Source organism: Elephantulus edwardii, unplaced genomic scaffold (assembly GCF_000299155.1).
Source record: "Elephantulus edwardii isolate Elephantulus edwardi_28Jun2011 unplaced genomic scaffold, EleEdw1.0 scaffold00018, whole genome shotgun sequence".
Taxonomy (NCBI): Eukaryota; Metazoa; Chordata; class Mammalia; order Macroscelidea; family Macroscelididae; genus Elephantulus; species Elephantulus edwardii.
This window is the reverse complement of record NW_006399768.1, coordinates 11857208-11878958: the sequence shown is the minus strand read 5'-3', so window position 1 is coordinate 11878958 and position 21751 is coordinate 11857208. Positions and strand designations below refer to the sequence as shown.

Genomic DNA, 21751 nt, shown 5'->3' with positions numbered 1-21751 from the left:
AGGCCCAAAGATATCCTTCAGTATTACAGTTCGAGGCTTGAATTTGCCCTTCAACTTTTCAGTACCAGGCAAGAATCTGACTATGGAACTACCAATATTCATGTGCAAGTTTGAATGGAAGCTTAAAAAATAAAAAACAAAAATGAGTTCAGGAGAACAAAAATACAACCTTGAATATATTCCAAATGAACTTAAAATCATCTCAAGAGCAGATTCGATGAAATGAACATTAATGACTCAAGTCCAGATCAGCTATGGGATGACGTCAAGTACATTATCTGTGAAGAGAGTAAAAGGTCATTGAAAAGATGAGAAAAAAAGAAAAAGAATAATTCCAGAAGAGATGCAATACCTTACACTAAATTGGAAAGAAATAGAAATAAAAGAATGAACATTAATGGAAGAGAAATGAACAAAAGATGTCCAAAGGCAGCTGCAGAACAAATCTATGTATTATAAAGAACTTTGCAAATAACTGGAGTTAGAAAACCAAAGGGAAGAACATGCTTGGCATTTCTTAATGTGAGGTCCCTATTGTTGCTGTTGGGTACCTTTGAGTTGGCATGGAAAGATAACTGACACTACAGTGGGTTTCAGGGCAGTAAATCACAAAGGAGTCTGTTCATCATTCTCCTTTGGAGCACCTGGTGTATTTAAACTACATACTTCTTTTTAAATTTCATTTTATTAATTTTAATGAACACTTAGAGAGATTTTGGATTTCCATTCATTCACTGTTGCACTTTTCTCCCTGGCCACCCCTTCCCCCCCAGTTCGCATACTTTTATGGTAGCAGGACAATATCTTACCATTAAGCCACTACAGCTTCCTGTGTTGTTGTTATTATGTGCCATCAAGTCAACTCCTACTCATAGCGACCCTGTGTAAAACATATCTGAATCCTGCTCTATCATGAGCCACTTTTATTGTCTCTGACACATGTATCCCCATTACCCCAGTCACTGAGTCAATTAATCTTATCCAGGGGTTTCTTCTCTTGCACTTTCCCTCTACCCTTCAAAGCATGATGTCCCTCCCCAAAGAATGGTCCCTCTTTGCAACATGCCCAAAGTATGTCAGATGGAACTTCAAAGTCCTTGCTTTCAAGGAGCAGCCTGGTTTCCCCAAGATGAACCTATTTCTTCACTTTCATGTGTATTTAATACTGTTCTCCAGCACCATAACTCAAAGGCATTGACTCTCCTTCTATCATCCTTAATCATTGTTCAGCTCTCTGATGCATAAGTAATTGCAAAAATCTTGTCCTGAATCAGGTGCACCTTAGTCTCTAGAATGCCATTATTGCTTTTTAGAACTCTGGAGAGGACCCTGACAGCAGATTCCCCCAATGCAATTTGGCTTTTAGTCTCCTGGCTGCTGCTACCAAGCATGTCAATTTTGAAGCCAAGCAAGTGGATGTTGTTAATAATCTAGTCTCTTCGCCATCTATCATGCTGCTGCCAAATGGTTAAAGTAAGAATCTTTGTCTTCTTGATGTTAAGCTTCAATGCATATTGAAGGCTGCAGTCTTTGACCTTCTGCTGGAAATGCTTCAGGTTCTCCTCTGTTTCAGCAAGCAAAGTTGTGTCATCTGTATAATGCACATTGTTGATGAGTCTTCCCCTAATCCTGATGTCACATTCCTTCTCAGAACCCAGTCTGGGCAAAGAACTGGAGTTGGAAAAAGGAACAAACTTGCTCAGCATTTCTTAAATTGAAGGAATTGAAGTACAAATTAAAGCTTTGAGTTGCAATACTTAAGGATGCTGTGGTCAGAGTGTTGGATGACTCAGAAAGCATCAAAAGAAGATGGAAAGAGTACACAAAGTCACTATATCAAAACAAATTGGCTGGCACAGAAGAATTTCATGAAACAGCATGTCATCAAGAGCATATGGTGAAAAAGAAGGAAACAAGGCCCAAGGAATTGAAGAAATACCAATTGACATATTTCAACAAACAGATGTTGCCCTAGGATGCACTCACCAGGCTGTTGCAAGAAATCTGGAGGAAAATCACCTGGAAAACTGACTGCAAGAGATACATATAGATTCCTATTTAAAAAGAAAGGGAAAAAGTGACCTGAGAGTGTGGAAATTATTGAACAGTATCATTAATAGTACATGAAAGCAAGATCCAGCTGAAAGTTATCCAAAAATGACTGGAACAGCATATCAACACAGAATTGCCAGATGTTCAATTTGGGTTTAAAAGAGGCTGTGGCACTAGGAATGTTATAGCCAATATTAGATGGATCTTAGGTGAAAGCAGAGAGTACCAGAGGAATGTCAATCTGTTCTTCATTGACTATGCAAAGGCATATGACTGTATTGATCACCACTAACTATGGCTAACTCTGAGAAGAATGGGAATCCCAGAACATTTGATTTTGCTTATGTGAAACCTTTGGACCAGGAGGCAGCAGTTAGATCAGAGCAAAGAAATACTACATGATTTAAAATTAGGTAAGATGTAAGCCATGGATGTATCTTATCTCTATACCTCTTCAATCTATATATGGAACAGCTCCCTATGTTGTTAAGGATACTGTCTAGTTGCTTGCAACTCAGTGACCCTATGTACAACAGCCCTGAACCCTGCTCACTCTTGAGCCTATTCCCATTACCCTAGTCACTGACTCAATCCATCTCATCCAAGGTCTTCCTCTCTTACTCCGTCCCTCCACCCTTCCAAGCATGATGTCTCTCTCCAAGGACAAGTCCCTTCTTGCAACATGTCCAAAGTATGTCAGGTGGAACTCCAAATCCTTACCTCCAAGAATTTCAACTTCTCTAGGACAAACTTGTTTGTTCTCTTAGTAGCCCATGGTATACTCAATAGTCCTCTCCAGCATCACAGGTCCAAGGCATTGATTCTTCTTCTATCATCCTTAGTTATCTTCTAGCTCTCTGATGCATAGCAAGTAACGTGAAGACCATGGTCTGGATCAGGCGTACCTTAGTCTCTAGACTGTCATCATTGCTCTTCAGTACTCTGGAAAGGTCCCTGACAGATTTACCAAATTCAATTTATCTTTTGATTTCCTGGATGCTGGTAGAAAGAGTGTTGTGTGTAGGGGAAAGTAAGCTGAAGCTATTAACAATCTCAATCTCTTTGCCATCTATCATGATGCTGTCAATTGGCCTAAAGTGAGAATCTCTGTCTCCTTGATGTTGAGCTTCAACATTGAATGCTGCAGTCCTTGAACTTCTGCAGCAAATGCTTCAAGTCCTTCTCAGTTTTGGCAAGCAAGGTTGTATCAACTGCATAATGCAGGTTGTTGATGAATCTTCCTCCAATCCTGATGCCACATTCCTCCTCATAGAGCCAGGATACATCCTTGGCATAGAGCTTTCCTAATTTTGAACCATACAGTTGTCTTTGCTCTGTTCTGAAGACTGCCTACTGTTCCAAGTATAGCTTTTGCATAAGCACAATCAAGTGTTCTTGGATCCCATTCTTCTCAGAGTTAGTCATGGTTTGTAGTGATCTACAGTCAAATGACTTTACATAGCCAATGAAACAACTATAAGACATTCCTCTGGTACTCTCTACTTTCAGCTAAGATACATCTAATATCTCTAGTGTCCCTACCTTTTCTAAATCTAGCCTGAACCCCAGAGCATATTACTCATTCCTCCTCAAAATTCCCTTAAGTGGCATCCATCAGGAGTTTCCATCAGCTTCCTAGGAGAAAGACAGGCAAGATCTTCCTGTGTAATTAAAATTTGCTGGGAGTTTAGTTGAGCTGGCTCACAGAAATCCATCTGAGTTTTTGAGTGTTTCTACTTAATTACATGAACTTTAATAGAGCATTTCTCATCTTTGGTGTAATTTTTTCAAGCATATTTTGCCCTTTTTATATTTACATCTTGAATACTCATAAAATAAAAGTTTTGTAATCCTCAGAATTTCCAGTTCCTATTTTAAAATTTGATATATAGTAACAAATTTCCTTTAAAATAATTTTCTTTCTTGGCTTCTTTGGGCAACACAAGCAGGCATCCCTGAGCCCCAAAGAAGTATTGGTTCTTGTGCTATCTGCACAGTAACTTATTAAACTATTAAAATCACAGCTTCTACCAAGTATCTCATCTCCTTTCCTCCTTTTATTCAAACATTTATTTAGCACTTAATGGTGCTAAGCAGAGAGTCTAAGTTCCTTCAGAAAGTAATGGAGGCAGTATTTTAGCCCTGGAGGCACACTTCATTGGGCTGTGCGGAAAGTTTCTGTTTCCCCAGACTTTTTCCTTTCGTCCAGTTCTTGGATTTATGTAGGAAAGACATCTTACAAAAAGTCCACGGATGAAAAAACCTGTTATAGGCAAGCATGCTTCATCTATCCTCAACAACCATTTCAGAAATCTGGGACCAGAACTCCAAAAAGAGTATTCTGTATTTGCCAAACTTTTCACCTGGAGCTTTTAATTAAAAGATAGTATGTTAATTAACATCAAGAAATGCACAGCCATTACCTAGAGTTCCTAGCCTCATGCAACACAGGGTTGCAAAATTGCATCCTGTTTTAATTTCAAAGGAGCTCTGCCTTTAGAAAGAAGAAAATACTTTTTCTTATTGCTAAACGTATAAAAAAAGTTTTAAAACAAGAACTAAATTGATTAGTTAAAAAAAAAAAAAACACCACAAAACAACTGTACAGAACTTCAAACCAAAACTTCGTAAGAAGTGAGCAAAACTCCAATGTTAACTAGCCCGCAACAACCCATGAGAAAGGCACGTCTCGCGAGAATTGAGGAAATGCTACCCAAAACCCAGAGAAAGGGCTGTGACCTGTCAGTGGGCGGGGCGTTGGGATCCTGAGTTCGGAGTGCCCGGGGGCTTAGCCCAGCCCGTAGTGCAGTCCCGTGACCTTAATGCGCGCTCCTGGCTTTGCAGGGACCGCCCTAGCAGTCCCTCCTTAAGTCTCCAGCCATGGCGCGGAAGTGGAACCTGCTTCTTCTTCTTGTGCCATTTGTGTTCGGCCCGGCTCTCGTTCGCAGCTCCTCCGGCCCTCTGCCCCTGGTTCTCAACACATGGCCTTTTAAGAATGCAACAGAAGCAGGTGCGGGCAGCGGTCGGGTCGGGTGGCTGCGCTGCAAGGGCTCACTGGTGAGGGTACAGGACTGCTGGGAGAGGAGGGCAGGCCTCCTGCATCTTCCTCTTCCAGTCTCACTCAGATCTCTTACAGTTGACCCAGTCCTCCATCCTCAGAGCAACTGCTGGATTTTAGGGCCTTTTCTTTTATCTTACTCCTCTTGCTCACTCCCTGAGCTAATACATTCACCGCTGCTCTGGTGGCCTAAAACAGTTCTGATCTTTCTGCTTAAATTCTTCCAGTCGCTTCCAGTTTTTCATGGTCTGTTGTCTACCTTTACAATTTATCTTCCAATTGTCCCGGCGCCAGATAAGCCCCGCTTTGCAAATGACTAATAAATGGACAAAATGTGCTCTTTTACGTTTATGCATCTACATTTTTATAATGTGATATTTTGTGAACCATCTGGAACTCTCAGTTTTCACCGTCAAACTCCTTGATTTGCTAATACAGAAGTTTCAAGTTTACCTGTACATTAAGATCACCCGCAGGGCTTCTCAACACGACCTGTGCCTAGGTATTTAGAATTAACTGTTAGAACCAAAGCATGTGGTTTTAAAAGCTTCATAAGTGATTCTGATATTTAATACGGATAGGCTTGAGAATCACTAAGTTGAGGGAATTACTTCTTGAAGGAAATTTTCCTCCTTCATTTACTGTCCTTACATCCAATCTGAGTTGGTTTTGAGTACCTTCAATTAGGAACCAACCCAGAGCTGACCCTCTGGTGGGTTTTCCGTGACATTTAATTGCATGGGAGCGGAGGAGATTGCCCCCATCCTTCTGCCACAGAGTAGCTCATGGATTCGAATCTCTTGACTTCCAGATTGCAGTTCAGGTTCTTGCCACTAGGCCACCAGAATTCCCAGCCTATCTGTGTAGCATGCCTATGTCTCCTAAAGTTTGATATTATCCTAGGCCTGACTTGGCATTTTCGAATTACCCTATCTGTTTATTTATTGTGAGTATAACTACAAGAGTACTTTTAGATTCCATCCTATTAGACTGTTCAATTTCTTTCCTTTGGGGGGCAGTACTGGCTCTAGAACTTGGTGGAGCCGAATTTTTATGTTATAGGCATTGTATGTTGTTTTTGTTATGTGCTGTACAGTTGCCTGTGACTCATAGCAACCCTATGTAGAGCAGCCCTAAACCCTGCTCTATCCCTTGCCAATATTATTATCTCTGACACACCTATTCCTTTTACCCCAGTGACTGAATCAATCCATCCCACCAAGGTCTTTGTCTCCTGTGCTGTCCCTCACCCTTCCAAGCATGATGTCCCTCTCCAAGGACTGATACTGCCCTGCAACATATCTAAATATGTCAGACGAAGCTTCAGAATCCTTTCCTCCAAGGGCAGCCTGGCTTTACCCTCTCTAGGACAAAGTTGTTCTCTTACCAGTCCATACTATATTCAATACTCTTCTCTAGCATGCATCAACTCTCCTTCTATCATCCCTAGTCATTGTCCATGTCTCTGATACATAGCAAGTGATTGCAAAGACCATGACCAGTATCAGGCACACCTTAGTCTCCAGACTGACAATGTTGCTCTTCAGTACAATGGAGAGGTCTCTGACAGCAGACTTTCCTGGTGCAATTTATCTTTCAATTTCCTGGCTGCTGGTACCAAGAGTGTTGATTGTAGAGCCAAGCAAACTGAAATTGTCAACAATCTCAATCTCTTCACCATTGTATAAGGGTCTGAAAGCAGCTCTTAGAAGGAATATCCCAGTGACAAAAGAGGCTGGAAGGAGGTGTAGGCACAAGGATGGGGGATGTTTCTGTGTAAATTGTGTTAATTAAAATGGAGAACTTATTAACTTTACATCCTCTGGACCTTTTCAAATTAAAAAAAATGATAAAACAATGCTTTTTTAAAAATATTGGCATCTAAACTTGAATGACATTTGTTTTTTATCAGTAAGAAATTACCCATTGAAGAACACCCCTCCCACCCTATCCCTGCCCAACTCCACACTTTTTCACCCTTGCACAGTGCTCTTGAGAATCAGGAGAGTGAAATGTTAGTGGGACATCTGGAGTCAGATGACTACATTTGAAATCTGGGTTTATCCTGTACTAGCTCGGTCCTTGTTGCTGTGTACTCTGGAATCATAACTGACCGATAGCTACCCTCCAGCCGACTTTAAAGGGCATTAAATCACATGGAAGTTGATTGCCCACACTTTTTCCCATAGAGCAGCTGGTGTGTTTGAATCACGTGTCTTTGGGTTCACAGCACAGCTCCTTGCCACAACGCCACCAGAGCTCACCTGTCTCCTTAAGCCAGTTTTCGTGAGTCTCTGTTTTCTTTTAAAGTGAGGACACTACTGACATTAAGAGCTATTGTGAAGATTATACAAATTAATTCATATACAATCTCTGTTGGAAATACATAATAATGCCGTACTACTACTGAGTGTAGATTTCTTGACACATCACCAATGTCAGATAGATCTTGGCCAAAAGCAAACATTACCAGAGGAATATCTCTCTGTGTTTCATTGACTATTCAAAGGCATTTGACTGTGTCGATCACAACAAATTACGGCTAACTCTGAGAAGAATGGGAATCCCAGAACACTTGATTGTGCTCATGTGAAACCTATACGCAGACCAGGAAGCAGTCCTGAGAACAGAGCAAAAAAAACACTGTGTCCTATCTCCTTACTTTGTCAGTAAATATGGCTGGACTTTTAAAAGAAGAATATTACATCAGGATTGGAGGAAGATACATCAACAACCTGTGTTATGCAGATGACACAACTTTGCTTGCTAAAACTGAGGAGGACCTTTTGAGGAAACTGCTTGCTGTAGAAGTTCAAGGACTGTAGTCTTCAGCATGGATTGAAGTTCAACATTAAGAGGACAATGATTCTCACCACTTGGCCAATTGACAGCACCATAATGGATGGAGAAAAGGTTGAGGTTGTTAACAATTTTAGCTTGCTTGGCTCCGCAATCAGAAGTCAGGAAATCAAAAGACAAATTGCACTGAGAAAATCTGTCAGGGACCTCCCCAAGTACTGAAGAGACTAAGATGAGCCTGATCCAGGCCATGGTTTTTGCAGTTACTTGCTATACATCAGGGAGCTGGACAATGACTAAAGATGGCAGAAAAATCAATGCCTTTGAGTTGTAGTGCTGGAGAAGAGTGTTGAACATACCATGGACAACCAAGAGAACAAACAGTTCTGTATTAGAGAGGGTGAAACCAAGTTTCTCCTTGGAGGCAAGGATTTGAAGCTCTGTCTCACGTAATTTGGACATGCAGGAGGGACCAGACCTTGGAAAAGGATACTGTGCTTGGAAGGGTGGAGGGGACAGCATGGGAGAGGAGGATTCCAGATGAGATGGATTGACATGGTAACTGGGGTAAAGGAGGTAGGTAGGTCGGAGTCAGTGAGGCTGGCTCAGTATAGGCTTCAGAGCTATTGTTCATAAGGTCACTATTAGTTGCAGGTGACTCGCTGGCACATAACAACAGTATTTCTAATAAGATGATGCAGAAAAAACCAAGGCTATGATTAATAGATTTTTCAATTGAATTACATTTGTTGTCCTTTCTGTTATAACTTCCAGGGAGTAATGTTGGCATAGTACATAGGGAGTTACACTGCTAACCTAAAGGCCAAGCCTCTCTAGCGATTCAAACCCACCAGCAGCTCTGTGGGAGAAAGACGAGTAATATCATATGTGATTCATAGCCTTGGAAACCCAGTGGAGCGTTAACTGACTCAGTTCCTGCTTGAAGGTAATATATGTACCTTTCAAAATTAAAGGAGGAGATACCTTCTTTTATTATACTCCTTAAAGAAGCAGACATTCAACGAAAACACCCTCAACATAACTGTTGGTGCTCAGGTGGCACAGTGTTTAAAAGAATTCAAGGGAGCTCTGGTGGCCTAGTGGCAAGAAGCTGCACTGCAATCTCAGAGGTATGCAGTTCGAACCCACCAGATGCTCTGCTGGAGAAAGAGGGGCAATCTCCTCCTGTACCAATCACATCCAATTTGACGGTACACACACAAAAAAAATAATAAAATAAATTAAAAAAAAAAAAGAATTCAGCTGTTAATAGATAGGGCAAACCCTACCAGCCTCTGTGGAATGAAGTTGTGGCATTGGTTTCTGTGGCAATATACTACCTTGGGGCAGTTCTGCTCTGTCCTATGTGGTTGCTATCAGTTGAAGTTTACACAATGGCATTGTCACCATGAGTTTGAGTTTGTACAATGTCACGAGTACCACCTAATATCAATAGCCTATCTATGAAGTTTTGATAGCATATAGTTTCATTTATATAATTTTGTCTACAGTATTCTGACTACATTATGATGGGATATGTACTTTCAAGTCACATTTGATAAACTAATTTGTTAAAAAATCAGCTTAAAGGAGACGTTAAAAGGTGAATATGAATAAAACAGTTTTTACTTGTATTTGTTTCGAGGGGCTATTTGTGTGTATGCATGTACATACATATGTAAATGTAATATAAATAAGCGAGTACTCTTGTGATTTGATTACCAGCCAGGAGGACCTTAGAAGCTGGAGGTTCTTCTCTGGATGCAGTTGAGAATGGCTGTGCTGTATGTGAGCTGGAGCAGTGTGATGGCACTGTCGGCTTCGGGGGAAGTCCTGATGAATTTGGAGAAACCACACTGGATGCAATGATCATGGATGGGTAAGAAGGTCCCTCGAAACCTGCTTGCTTATCTCTGCACCTTTGCTTAATGTTGAGTTACATTTATAGTTGCATTCTTCTGTCAATAGCTTAATGGGAGAGTGATAAGTTTTGTCAGAGGATAAAACTTGTAGCTTTCTGTACCTTAACCTTTTCAAACACAGGGACCCTCCTCTTTCTGTGAACAATACTAATAATAGCAACAGGAGAGGGGGAGTAGGAACCAAAACTTATTTGATAGTAAATAATTTCTTTAGAATAGAGAGAATCACACCTACAGAAATACACCACTAATCTTAAATGTTGTTGTTTGCTTATCGTGAAACCTTAAGACTGTTCATAAGCTAGGAAGAAGTGAAACTTTTAGTGCTTTTGGGGAAGATGGTAAATTGATTTTCTATTTATTTCTTAATATTTTTACCTTTTCTGGCTGTGGCAATTTGTATGAACTTCATGAATGTGCCATGTCTTCTTCCAGCATGAAGGTAGTTTATTTTATAGAACCCTGGCTTGGAGAAGATATTGTTTTTCTTTCTTTTTTTTTTTTTAAGTATATGAATCTATGAAAAGAACATTCTTATTTATTCTTATGTTTTTCTTTTTTCTTTTTTTGGCAGCACTACTATGGATGTAGGTGCAGTAGGAGATCTCAGACGAATTAAAAATGCTATTGGTGTGGCTCGAAAAGTACTGGAATATACAACACACACACTTTTAGTAGGAGAATCAGGTATATCATGTCTGTAATGATATTTTTTTCCTAGAGTTTTTTCAGTTATATTCACTGAAAAAAAAATTAGAAATAAAGATCTAATGTGAAATAGGTAAAAAGAAGCCCTATTTCAAATTTCTGTAGTTTAAATTAATACCTATTTAATATGGCAAACTGGTTTAGCTTCTGAATCTTTCTCCTTTGGTCACTGAAATGGGATTTTTAAAAAATATTTCATTATCAATAGATGAATATTTGCAAAATGAATACAGGATACAGAATTGTTTCACTGTATTACACCTTTTAAGACTTATTGTTAACTTAAAAAAGGTGAGAATTAAAGAATTTTCCCATGAAAGTGTATGTTATTTTAATTCCTTCCAAATTAGATACCAAAAATCATAGAGGGATCTATGACCAAAATGCTTTTAATAATTTAACTAGCCACTGCAGCAGGTTTCCTTGAAGTTTCTTTCAGACATGGAAAAGGCCTGATAAGCGAAAGAACAAAACTGGAAATAACTTGACCAACAAAAGGATTTTATTCATAGGAATCCAGTTGTCCTTTCATTAGATACCTCAGTGCTTTGCATCTCAGGCCTTTGCACTCTGGTTGAATTTTGTGTTAGTGAGAAAGTTGCCTTTTCTTTTTAAAGTAGAAGGGAAATTGTGAGAGGGAAGCAGAAAAGGAGAACTAGCATCACACCTTAAGGGTCTGAGCAGATCGGTTCTAGGAACAAATCCATATGAAAATCAATCTGGATATATATATAAATATAAAAACCTTTTTGTCTTTAATTTTCTTAATATTCCTTTGAAAGTCTTCATGTAGCTCACAGCTGTTGTACCACACTTAAGTGACAGCTGGAGCCCAACAGTGGTTGAAAACACTCAACTGCTCACTGAAAAGTTCAAATGCACCAGCTGTTCTGTGGGAAAAGATGTGACCATTGCCTTCTGTAAAAATTACCAGCGTTGGAAATCCTATGAGGTGGTAATCCTATGAGCAAGTAGTTGCTCCTGGAGGATTGCTATGAGTGAGAAAGGATTTAACAGCAATGTCTTTGCTTTGTCTTTGGTCTAAGCTAACTTAAGTCTGTCTCTTCTACATAAAGCTGTTGTTATATATACTTCATTTAAAAGGAAAGGTTTGATTGATTTATGTTTTCCTTCTTGTCTTCAGCCACTAAGTTTGCTGAAAATATGGGATTTATCAATGAAGATTTATCTACCAATACATCCCGAGTTCTTCATTCGGATTGGCTTGCTGGAAACTGCCAGCCTAACTATTGGAGGGTCTGTGTAAATATTTAATTTTTAAAAGTAAATTCTTTGAGTATATTGATGTCTCCTCTGCTCACTATTACTCATTTACTCTCTGACGTGCTGGTTGGCCTCCTGGCTGTACATTAGAGCCAGAGGTTTAATTAGAGTGTCTGGGATTGGTTATTCCTGAAAACACCCTTGTACGCACAATATGCAGTACTATTTGTCTCTGGCAAAGTTTTCAAACTGTGCTACACTGCTTATAATCTTTGTAACAGAAGTTCTAAGTGAGAAACATTCTAATTTGAAAATGATTGTGGTGTTATTATTAAATGCCACTGAACTGAGTACAACTCATAGCAACCCTGTGAACAATGGATCTGAACCCTATCCTATCCTGTCCCATCCTCATCATCTCTGATACTTGAACCCATTGTGGCAGTTACTGTGTCAGTCCATCTCTTTAAGGGTCTTTCTGTCTTTCACTGATCCTTCACGTTTCCAAGCACGCTATCCCTCTCTAAGTAATAGCGTCTCCTAGCAACATACCCAGAGGATGTGAGACAAAGCTTTGCCATCTTTGCCTCTAAGGAGCATAATGGCTCTGCTTTATCCAAAACATGTCTGTTTGTTCTTCTGGCAGTCATGGGACATTGAGTACCCTTCTCCAACACCACAACTGAAAGACATCAATTCCTTCATACTTACTCATTGCCCAGCTCTCAGATGCACAGCAAGTGATTGAAAAACCATGGCAATCCTTAGTCTTTAAACTGTTATTGCTCCTCAGGGATTTAGAGTGGGCTCCGATAAGTCTCCTGACTACTGGTACCAAAGGTGTTGATTGTGATCCATGAAAGATGAAATAGTTGACAATTTCAGTCTTTTCTCTCTCTGTCACGATGTTGTCTATTGGTCCAGTGGTGAAATTTTTTTTCTTTCTTGATGTTGACATATAAATCCGTTTAGAAAGTTGAAGTCTTTGATATTCCACAAAAAGTACTTCAAGTTTTCCTCATTTTCATCAAACAAGGTCATGCCAGCTGCATAATGCTGTCTGTTGATGAGGCTCCCTTCAGTCCTGATGCCACATTCTTCTAGAGTCTACCTTCTTGAGTGATTTGCTCAGCATACTGATAGAATAGGTATGGAGAAAATGATACAACCCTGACACATAGCTTTCCTGATTTTGAACCATTTTGATTCCACTGCTCTGTTTGGATGACAACTTCTTGGTCCAAATATAGATTTCATAGAATTTAAGTGTTCTAAGATTTCTGTTCTCAGTGTCAGCCATAGTTTATTATAATCCACACAGTCAAATGCATTTGCATAGTCAATAAAACATAAATAGTTAATCTTCTGTTTCAGGCAAGTTCCATCTAGCAGCAATGACATCCCTGGCGCCATGGCCTCTTCTAAACTCAGCTTGTACTTCTGGCAGTTCTCTGTCAATATACTTTTCTGGCCGTGTTTGGATGCTCTTCAGTAATATTTTACTTGCATGTGATATTAATGATAGTGTTCTATATTTTCCATTTTCTATAAGATCACTTTCTTGGGAATGAAAAAAAAATATGAATCTCTTCTTAGTAACTTTCCTCCAAATTCCCTATTATAGACTAGTAAGCAAGCCAGGGCTGTATCTATTAGTTGAAACATGTCAATTGGTATCTACTGATTTCTGGGACATTATTGTTTGCCTTTGCCTTCAATTTCAGCTTGAACTTCTTCCTTCATTACCTTTTCAATTTATAGCCTATGAAAATCTGCTGGCAAGTTAGCTATGACTTGATTCTGATTCGATGGCACATAACATACCAGTCATTACTCTATAATGTTTCTTAGTTCTTATCCATGTGATGAATGTTCAAAATCTTGCCCCTGTTTGATTTGAGAGTTTCTTGGTATCTGTCTAGATGCCACTAATGGGACACCTTTTCCGGACCCAGTGTGTCTTCTAACATATATCAGTAAATCAGTTTGCTTTTATCATCCTGATTGAGTCACATGTCTTATTCTCTTATCTGTTTCTACCCTAAATTCTAATTACCTTTGAAAAACCAGAGAGTCTCTGGGATTAGCACTAGAAACAGTCCACTCACAGAACCAAGTTAGGTGGGGCATCTGGAACTCCAAACTTTAAGACCTGTCTTAGATTTCTTATTTTAATGCCAATATAGATATGCAATTTATGAATTTGAATTGTTTTGTTGAAATTTTAAAACATATAAACAAACCATGGAATATCACATAGAATTTGTTCACATGATCCTATCTTTAGAGCTAGGAGATGATCTTAGAACCATATTTCACTCTGCTTTGGTCACTGAACAGATTCTGAAAATTGGAGTTCAAGTTGTATATGAGAATTAATAACTAATTAAAGTCTTCATTCGTATCTGCCTTTGCACTGAGAATGTTAGACTTTTAGAGAAAATATTACGAAGCTAATCCAGAAAATACATATGTTTAAGCATCATTATATATCTCTGAATAGACATTTAATAAAACTATGCCTTTGAGCTGTGGTGCTGGAGAAGAGTATTGAGGGTACCGTGGACTCCTAGGAAAACAAACAGATTCATCCTGGAAAGGGTTAAACCAAGCGGCTCCTTGGAGGCAAGGATTCTGAGGCTCCGTCTGACATACTTTGGACATGTTGTGAGGAGGGACCGGTCCTTGAGGAGGGACATCATGCTTGGGAGGGTGGAGGGACAGCGCAGGAGGGGAAGGCCCTCAATGAGGTGGATTGATTCAGTGACTGGGGAAATTGGAATGGTTTTATCAGAGACAGTGTGATTGGCACAGGACAGAGCAGAGTTTAGGGCTGTTGTACATAGGGTTGCTATGAGTCGCAAGCGACTTGATGGCACATAACAACAACAACAACAACATACCTGTCTTCATCAGAAGTCCAGGCTGGGTTTAGAAGGAGTCGTGGTACTAGGGATATTATAGCTAATGTTAGATGGATCTTAGCTGAAAGCAGGGAATATAAGAGGAATTTCTATCTGTGTTTCATTGATTGTGCAAAGGCGTTTGACTGTGTGGTCATAAACTGTGGCTAACTCTGAGAAGAATGGGAATTCCAGAACACTTGATCATGCTAATGTGAAACCTATACTTGGACCAGGAGGCAGTCGTCAGAACAGAAAAGGGAAACACTGCATGGTTCAAAATTGGGAAGGGTGTACGCCAGGGCTGCATCCTGTCTCCATACCTTTTCAACCTATGTGCAGAAGAGATTATCCGGGAGGCTGGACTGAATGAGAAGTGTGGCATCATGATTCATGGAAGATTCATCAACAATCTGTGTTATGCAGATGGCACAACCCTACTTGCTGAAACTGAAGAGGACCTGAAGTGCTTGCTGCAGAAGATCAAGGACTGCAGCCTTCAATATGGATTGAGGCTCAGTATCAAGAAGAGAAAGATTCTCACCATTGGGCCTGATAGAGGATGAAGAGATTGAGATTGTTAACAGCTTTAGTTTACTTTGCTCCACAGTCAGCACCAGCAGCTAGGAAATTAAAAGATGCATCACGATGGGAAAATCTGCTGATTGGGACTACTCTAGAGTACTGAAGCGCTGTGGTGTCACTCTGGAGACTAAGGTGTGCCTGATACAGGCCATGGTCTTTGCAATCATTTGCCATGCATCAGTGAGCTGGAGGATAGAAGGAGAATTGATGCCCTTGAGCTGTGGTGTTGGAGAAGAGTACTGAATATACCATGGACTGCTAAGAAAATGAACAGGTTTGTCCTGGAGAGGGTTAAACCGGGCTGCTGCTGAGAGGCAAGGATTCTGAAGCTTCGTCTGACATACTTTGGACATGTTGCAAGGAGGGACCAGTACTTGGAGAGGGATGTCATGCTTGGGAGCATGGAGGGACAGGGCAGGAGAATAAGACCCTCTGTGAGGTGAATTGATTCAGTGACTGGAGTAATGGGGATGAGTGTATCGGAGACAGTGTGATTGGCATAGAACAGAGCAGAGTTTAGGGCTGTTGTACATAGGGTCGCTATGAGTCACTGGCGACTCGAGGACATGAAACAACAACATACCCACCTCACCACATAAAACCTTGTATTTTTAACTCTTTGAGGTGCCAAATATTTTTATTTCTTGCTAATGTTTGATAATTGTAATTACTTGTAAAAAATGCTTTTTAAAAATAAAATTTAAATCTTGTTTACAGAATGTTGTACCAGATGCTTCAAAACACTGTGGACCCTACAAACCCAAACCACACAGTATGTTAAAACAAGATAGGCCTACCCATAAAGAAAAAGGAGATAATTTTGGGCATGATACTATTGGTAATTGTCTTTTATGCTATTTTTGTGTTTAAAGCTTAGCCATTTTTTAATTGCTTTCATGTTTCTCTTAATGTTCTCTCTCTATATTCATATGCCAGAAGTTGACCTTGCTTGTTTTAACTCCAAAGTGTTATATACGTTATTCTCTTAGGATCTATAAATAATTTGTAAATTAATTCAAGCAGGACATGCAAAATCCACTCAGTTTGATTTTTAAATATTTGGTATTGATAATTTTATATCATTTACTACATTCAAGTGATCTAAATGTTGTTGGGCATTTCTTTTAAAAGAATATTAAATATAACCAAACAATTTTAAAAAGTAAGAATATTGAATATCTACCAAATGATATTAAAACTGTGATCATTGGCATAATTGTCATGATTTTCCTTTTTTACCTAAACTTAATGCATATCATATTCTTATATTTAAGGCAAACCTTAGAGTTGGTACATACAATTTTTTTTTTTACTTCTAGGCATGGTTGCAATTCATAAGACCGGACGTACTGCTGCTGGCACATCTACAAATGGTATAAAATTCAAAATACCTGGGTTAGTGTTTCTCAGTGCAGCTCTTCAAAAAAGCAAACCCCAGTGTTGTCAAGTTGACTCTAAAATTCTCACAAAGGCATATAGAGTATAAATCAAGAATTCCTCGGTGCTATGGAGTGATGCAGAGTGCACAGCATTGTCTTAGTCTTACGGTACAATGTAAATATAACAAAATATGTGTATCTGATAAGTGCAAAGGAGATTGCTTGGTAGTGCAAACAGTTAACAAATTCAGCTATAAACTCAAAGGTTAGACAGTTGAATATAACCAAAGGCACCTTGGAATAATCGTGTGGCAGTCTACTTCTAAAAAAAATTTCTATTGAAAATCCTATGAAACATAGGCCTACATCAACACACATATGAGGCCTCTATTGCTAGGAGAACAATCAGGTTTGTCCTGGAGAGGGTGAAGCCAGAATGCTCCTTGGAGTCAAGGATTCTGAAGCTTCGTCTGACGTACTTTGGGCTTTTTGCAAGGAGGGACTGGTCCTTGGAGAGGGACATCATGCTTGGGAGAGTGGAGGGATGGCGCAGGAGAGGAAGACCCTCAATGAGATGGATTGATTCTGTGAGTGAAGTGGTGGGACTGAGTGTGTTTGAGACGGCGAGGTTGGCACAGGATAGAATGGTGTTTAGGGCTCTTATACAGAGGGTCGTTATGAGTCGCAAGCAACTGGATGGCACATAACAACAACGAGTGAAAATCAATGAGACAGCCTTGGTAAACTGCTAGAGAAAAGGTGTTTATAGCCAGTGCTTTAGAGATTAGAGAAGACAATCATCCCTTTTATTTGAGATAATTATTAAGCTTAATAAAGTGTTACCAGGAGATTAACCCTGAGCCCACTTCAGGTAACAGGAGTGTCCAGGCAAATGAACTATCTTGAACCAAGGCATGCACACCTGAGATTTAGGGCTTCAGCTGGTACAAAAGTAACTTTGGGTGGGAGGAAGGAAACAACAGGTGATTAGATCTAGGTTTAAAGGAGCCTTAAAGATTAGATCCAGAGTTGAAGCAGTTAGTTTAGAGAATTCTGATCCTATTGGACAAGTGGTAGACAAATGTTGAAGGTTTATTACAAAGAAAAATCTTGATAAAAGTTTAGCACATTAGATAAAAAGCAGGAATAGACTGTAGGTGAGGGAAACCAATTTTGAAACTGTTGAGATAATCCAGCAATTAGGTGATAAAAGACAGTAATAATAGAAGAGTGATAGTAAATCTTTGCCATCTTTGTGTATAACTGGCTGCTGTAAAATTAGTAGGGGGCTTTGTGAAACCTAAGTAAAAAATGTAATGAAAATCATTTCTGTGTTCTGAGCAAGAAATTACTTCAGAAACAATCATCTGGCAGTAGACAGTGGTGATCATTGCAAAACACTGTAAATGAAAAAATTGTCACTGAAATACATACTTTGAACTTATAAAAATAGTAAATTTTATGTGCATTTTGCCAGTAAGATTTTGTCTTACTTTAGGTATATAGCCAGGAGAGATCATTCCTTAGGAAGGGACAGCATGCTTGGAAACATGGAGGATCATCAAAAGAGAGGAGATCAATGAGGTGGAGAGACACAGTGACTGTAGCAGTGGGCTCAAGCATGTTAGAGATGATGAGAATAGGACAGAATTGAGATCTGTTGTTCATAGAATCACTACAACAACAGATAGAGTCGTCAGCTCAGTGGAAATAAATTGAAACAGCATATAAAAGAATTCATTTTCCACTTGGCTTTCTACCTTATTTAAAATTACTGTATTTTACCTTTGCAAAGCCGTGTAGGAGATTCACCAATACCTGGATCTGGTGCCTATGCTGATGATACAGCAGGGGCCGCTGCAGCCACTGGGGACGGAGATGTATTGATGCGCTTCCTACCCAGGTGTGGGTTCTTAATATTTGTGAATTTTAGAGCTCTTTAGAGAAGATAGATTCTGCTACAATAAAATGGTTTTTGTTTGGTTTTGTTCTTTGTTTTGTTCTTTCAGTGCTGCCATATAATCCAACTATGTGCTCGCAGGAGTATTTCATAAACTGCCCTAAATTAGGTTCTTTAACTTAGCATTTTGATGGTAATCACTTGAATTAGATAATTATAGTGTTTCTGGATAGAAGAGAATATATAAGGTCTATTTAAATAATTTTTAAAAGATCATGGAGCAATGGAACTGTAATAATTGAAAGTTTTGTGTATAGTTAATTACTGAAATAGAATGAATCTTTACAGCTGGAGTCTTGTACTTGGCAAGTATTTTTTTCTTGGCTTCTCCTCTCATAGAGATACTTGCAAGTGTTATGACTTTTGACTTTGGTGAATTAAGTGACAATATTTCTGCCCAAACCAAAAACAATGGCCCTTCTTATCTGGCGTTAATAGGTGGGTAAGTTGAAAAGATAGGCTTTATACCAAATGTCATTTGCTGTGATGTCTATGCTTTAGTAAAAGTTACTTACTCTTAATGTATTCTATTAAATGTGACAGTTGTGGTATTTCTAAGTTTCTTTCTGTAGCACAACTTGGAGTTAGGATTTTTATCTGTGACACTGACATTTTACCTCTGTTTAAATTAGCTACCAAGCTGTAGAATATATGAGAGGAGGAGAAGATCCAACCAGAGCTTGTCAAAAAGTGATTTCAAGAATTCAGAAGTATTTTCCAAAATTTTTTGGAGCTGTTATCTGTGCCAATGTGACTGGAAGTTATGGTGAGTTATATTTGGCACTTGCATTTGTATAGAAAAAGGGACTGACTGCACTTGATTTACATTAATCAATTGTAGATTTTTTGAAACCCACAAATGTTAAAACAAAATATATCTAAACCCCTCCTTTGGTAGACTGCTGGTAGTTATGATCCATTCCTCAGCTGCTAGAGCTTTTCACTCCTTTCCTAAGTAGAGTTTGGTTTCACTTCTAATGCATGTTGAGATAAGGTAATCTATTTCAATATTTTTATTAACTAGAAGAAGATAATAATAAATTATCATCCCTCCTTTTTCATTCATATCTCAGCCATTTATATCTTCTTAGGCCCAGAGATTTTTTTTAAAAAGTGTGTTACTAAGGAGTAAAAATTATAAGAAGTTAGCAGAGTAAATTTTGCACTGTTTTAGGAATGTCCTTTGCTTCATTTACTTTCTGTGTGAGCCTATCAGAGTTTCAAAGCATTTCAAGATCAACCACTGCTGGTTCTCATTAGTGAATTTTCAGATGCAGAAGATACCCAGCTTACTGATCAATATGACTTATTAGGTTAGACTGCTTATTACTGTGCTTTGATCTTTTACTTCCCACAGTTCTGTATTTGAAAAACTTGTTGGAGCAATTCCTTATTCTTTCCTAAGAACTAAGATACAAAAGTCAATATGAGTTATGAAAGGGAAGGCTTTATGTATAAAATAAGTCCGTTTCATTGATTCTGTCTTAGGAAATAAACCATAGAAGGCTCTAAGCTGTATTTAACAGGATGTAGAAAGGATAATTATATAATCATAGATGGCAAGTTCCTTATATTTAAAATAATGATAGTAGGAGGGGATCCTCTAGGTGTTTGAGCAGACTAAGAAATGCACTGTTGTTATGGGTAGGGCAGCAGAAAACCACTGCACTGAAATGAACTTGTTAGAGCATCTTGCCAAAGGAAAAACTGTACTCTCATTCTTTTAAAAAGGTCAGAGGCAAGAGGAGTGTGGACAAATAATGGGAATGCTCTAGTAGCTAGCAAATGTGATGATTAGCATGGACCCAAAAAGGACTTATTGTTTTGTTTGGCTAATAATTTTTGTTGTATACTGTAGAGTCAGAATCAACCCATAGCTGACTCTCTGAGGGTTTCCAGAGGCAGTTAATTACATGGGCGGAGATTGCCCATCCTTCTTCCATGGAGCAGCTGGTGGCTTTGAACTTTGAGCCGATGGCCTTTGGGATTGAGTGCAGCTTCTTGCCACTAAGCCACCAGATCTCCCTATACAGATCAAAATAATGGTAGCCACCATAGCATATAAAGAGAGTGGAATGATCTGTCACTTTTCTGCAGTTCTCAGAGATGGCTACTCTTGTATTTCTTTCCTCTCGTGAACTGCTAAGGAGGTACAACACTAGTGTATTTCTGTGTGGTTTAAATAGATAAGGTTTATAATAACCAAAATCTAAGCAATTAAGTCATATCAGTACACACATATCATATATTTAACTATAAAGAACCCTGCTGGCACATTTATTAAGCAGTTGGAATTGACCTGAAAAATCCATAGTAAAAATTGACCAGTTCTGTTTGAAAAGATGTCACAATCTACTTTCATAAAGATTTGCCGTTTTGAAAACTCTGTGTATTTCTAGATTGTTGTACTGTAACACTAAGAGTAGAGTTAGAAATGACTTGACAACAGATGTGTGTATGAGCATTTAACCAAACAATTTTTCTCTTCTTGATCCCAGGTGCTGCTTGCAATAAACTTCCAACATTTACTCAATTTAGTTTCATGGTCTATAATTCACTAAAAAACCAACCAACTGAAGAAAAAGTAGACTGCATCTAATCCATCTCTTTTGTCAGCATGTATATTTAAAAGAAGAAAGAAAAAAAGGCTGACCAGGTTGCTCATACATGTTTTATAACTGATAGATTTTTAGTTGTATAATGTAAACATAAAAATAAATTTATGCCGAGATGGCATTTCTGATTTCTTTATCTGTCATTTATTTTTCTAGTTTCTACTTACGCTGTTATGTAACATCTGAAAAATTAATATTTTTGTGTTCTTTGTACATACTTTATTTTAAATTTGGATTTCTGACTAATGTTTTAAGAAATTATACTTTGGTGATTTATTTCCATGGTGATATAATAAAGCCAATAGAAATCATCAACATCTATGTTTAAATACTTGAAGTAGAGAATCTACATCACTTTAAACTCAAAAAAAAAGTAAGAGTGAAGTACAGCACGATGAGAGCTGATTGGATTTCAGTTTGTTAAAGTTTTACATCTCTTCATAGTGATTTTTACTTTCATATGATACCCCTCATAGCTTAGAGAGAGAGAAGAATGCTGTTAATATTCATGATTTTAAGTTTGAACATAGTATCAATCCTCATTAT

At 38.6% G+C, this 21751-nt stretch overlaps 1 protein-coding gene across 2 annotated transcripts; it reads left to right on the top strand.

Annotated features, from left to right (window-relative positions):
* Nucleotides 1-4932: 4932 nt before the first annotated feature.
* AGA (aspartylglucosaminidase) lies at nt 4933-21221 on the top strand. Of its 2 annotated transcripts, none has more exons than XM_006882225.1 (9): nt 4933-5062; nt 9635-9788; nt 10406-10518; nt 11684-11796; nt 15969-16089; nt 16571-16646; nt 18426-18533; nt 19223-19356; nt 21089-21221. In XM_006882225.1, exons 1-9 carry the CDS (start codon nt 4933-4935, stop codon nt 21187-21189), a joined length of 1050 nt encoding a protein of 349 aa, XP_006882287.1. In that variant the 3' UTR covers nt 21190-21221. The 2 variants fall into 2 exon arrangements, with proteins under 2 accessions (XP_006882287.1, XP_006882288.1); XM_006882226.1 differs by having other exon boundaries at nt 16571-16624; nt 18434-18533; nt 21089-21189.
* The last annotated feature ends 530 nt before the right edge of the window (nt 21222-21751 follow it).

Coding starts and splice junctions, on each gene's coding strand:
- AGA (XM_006882225.1), top strand. CDS start 4,933: ATGGCGCGGAAGTGGAACCTGCTTCTTCTTCTTGTGCCATTTGTGTTC. Junction 9,789..10,405: donor GATGCAATGATCATGGATGG/GTAAGAAGGTCC, acceptor TTTTTTTGGCAG/CACTACTATGGATGTAGGTG. Junction 11,797..15,968: donor GCCAGCCTAACTATTGGAGG/GTCTGTGTAAAT, acceptor TCTTGTTTACAG/AATGTTGTACCAGATGCTTC.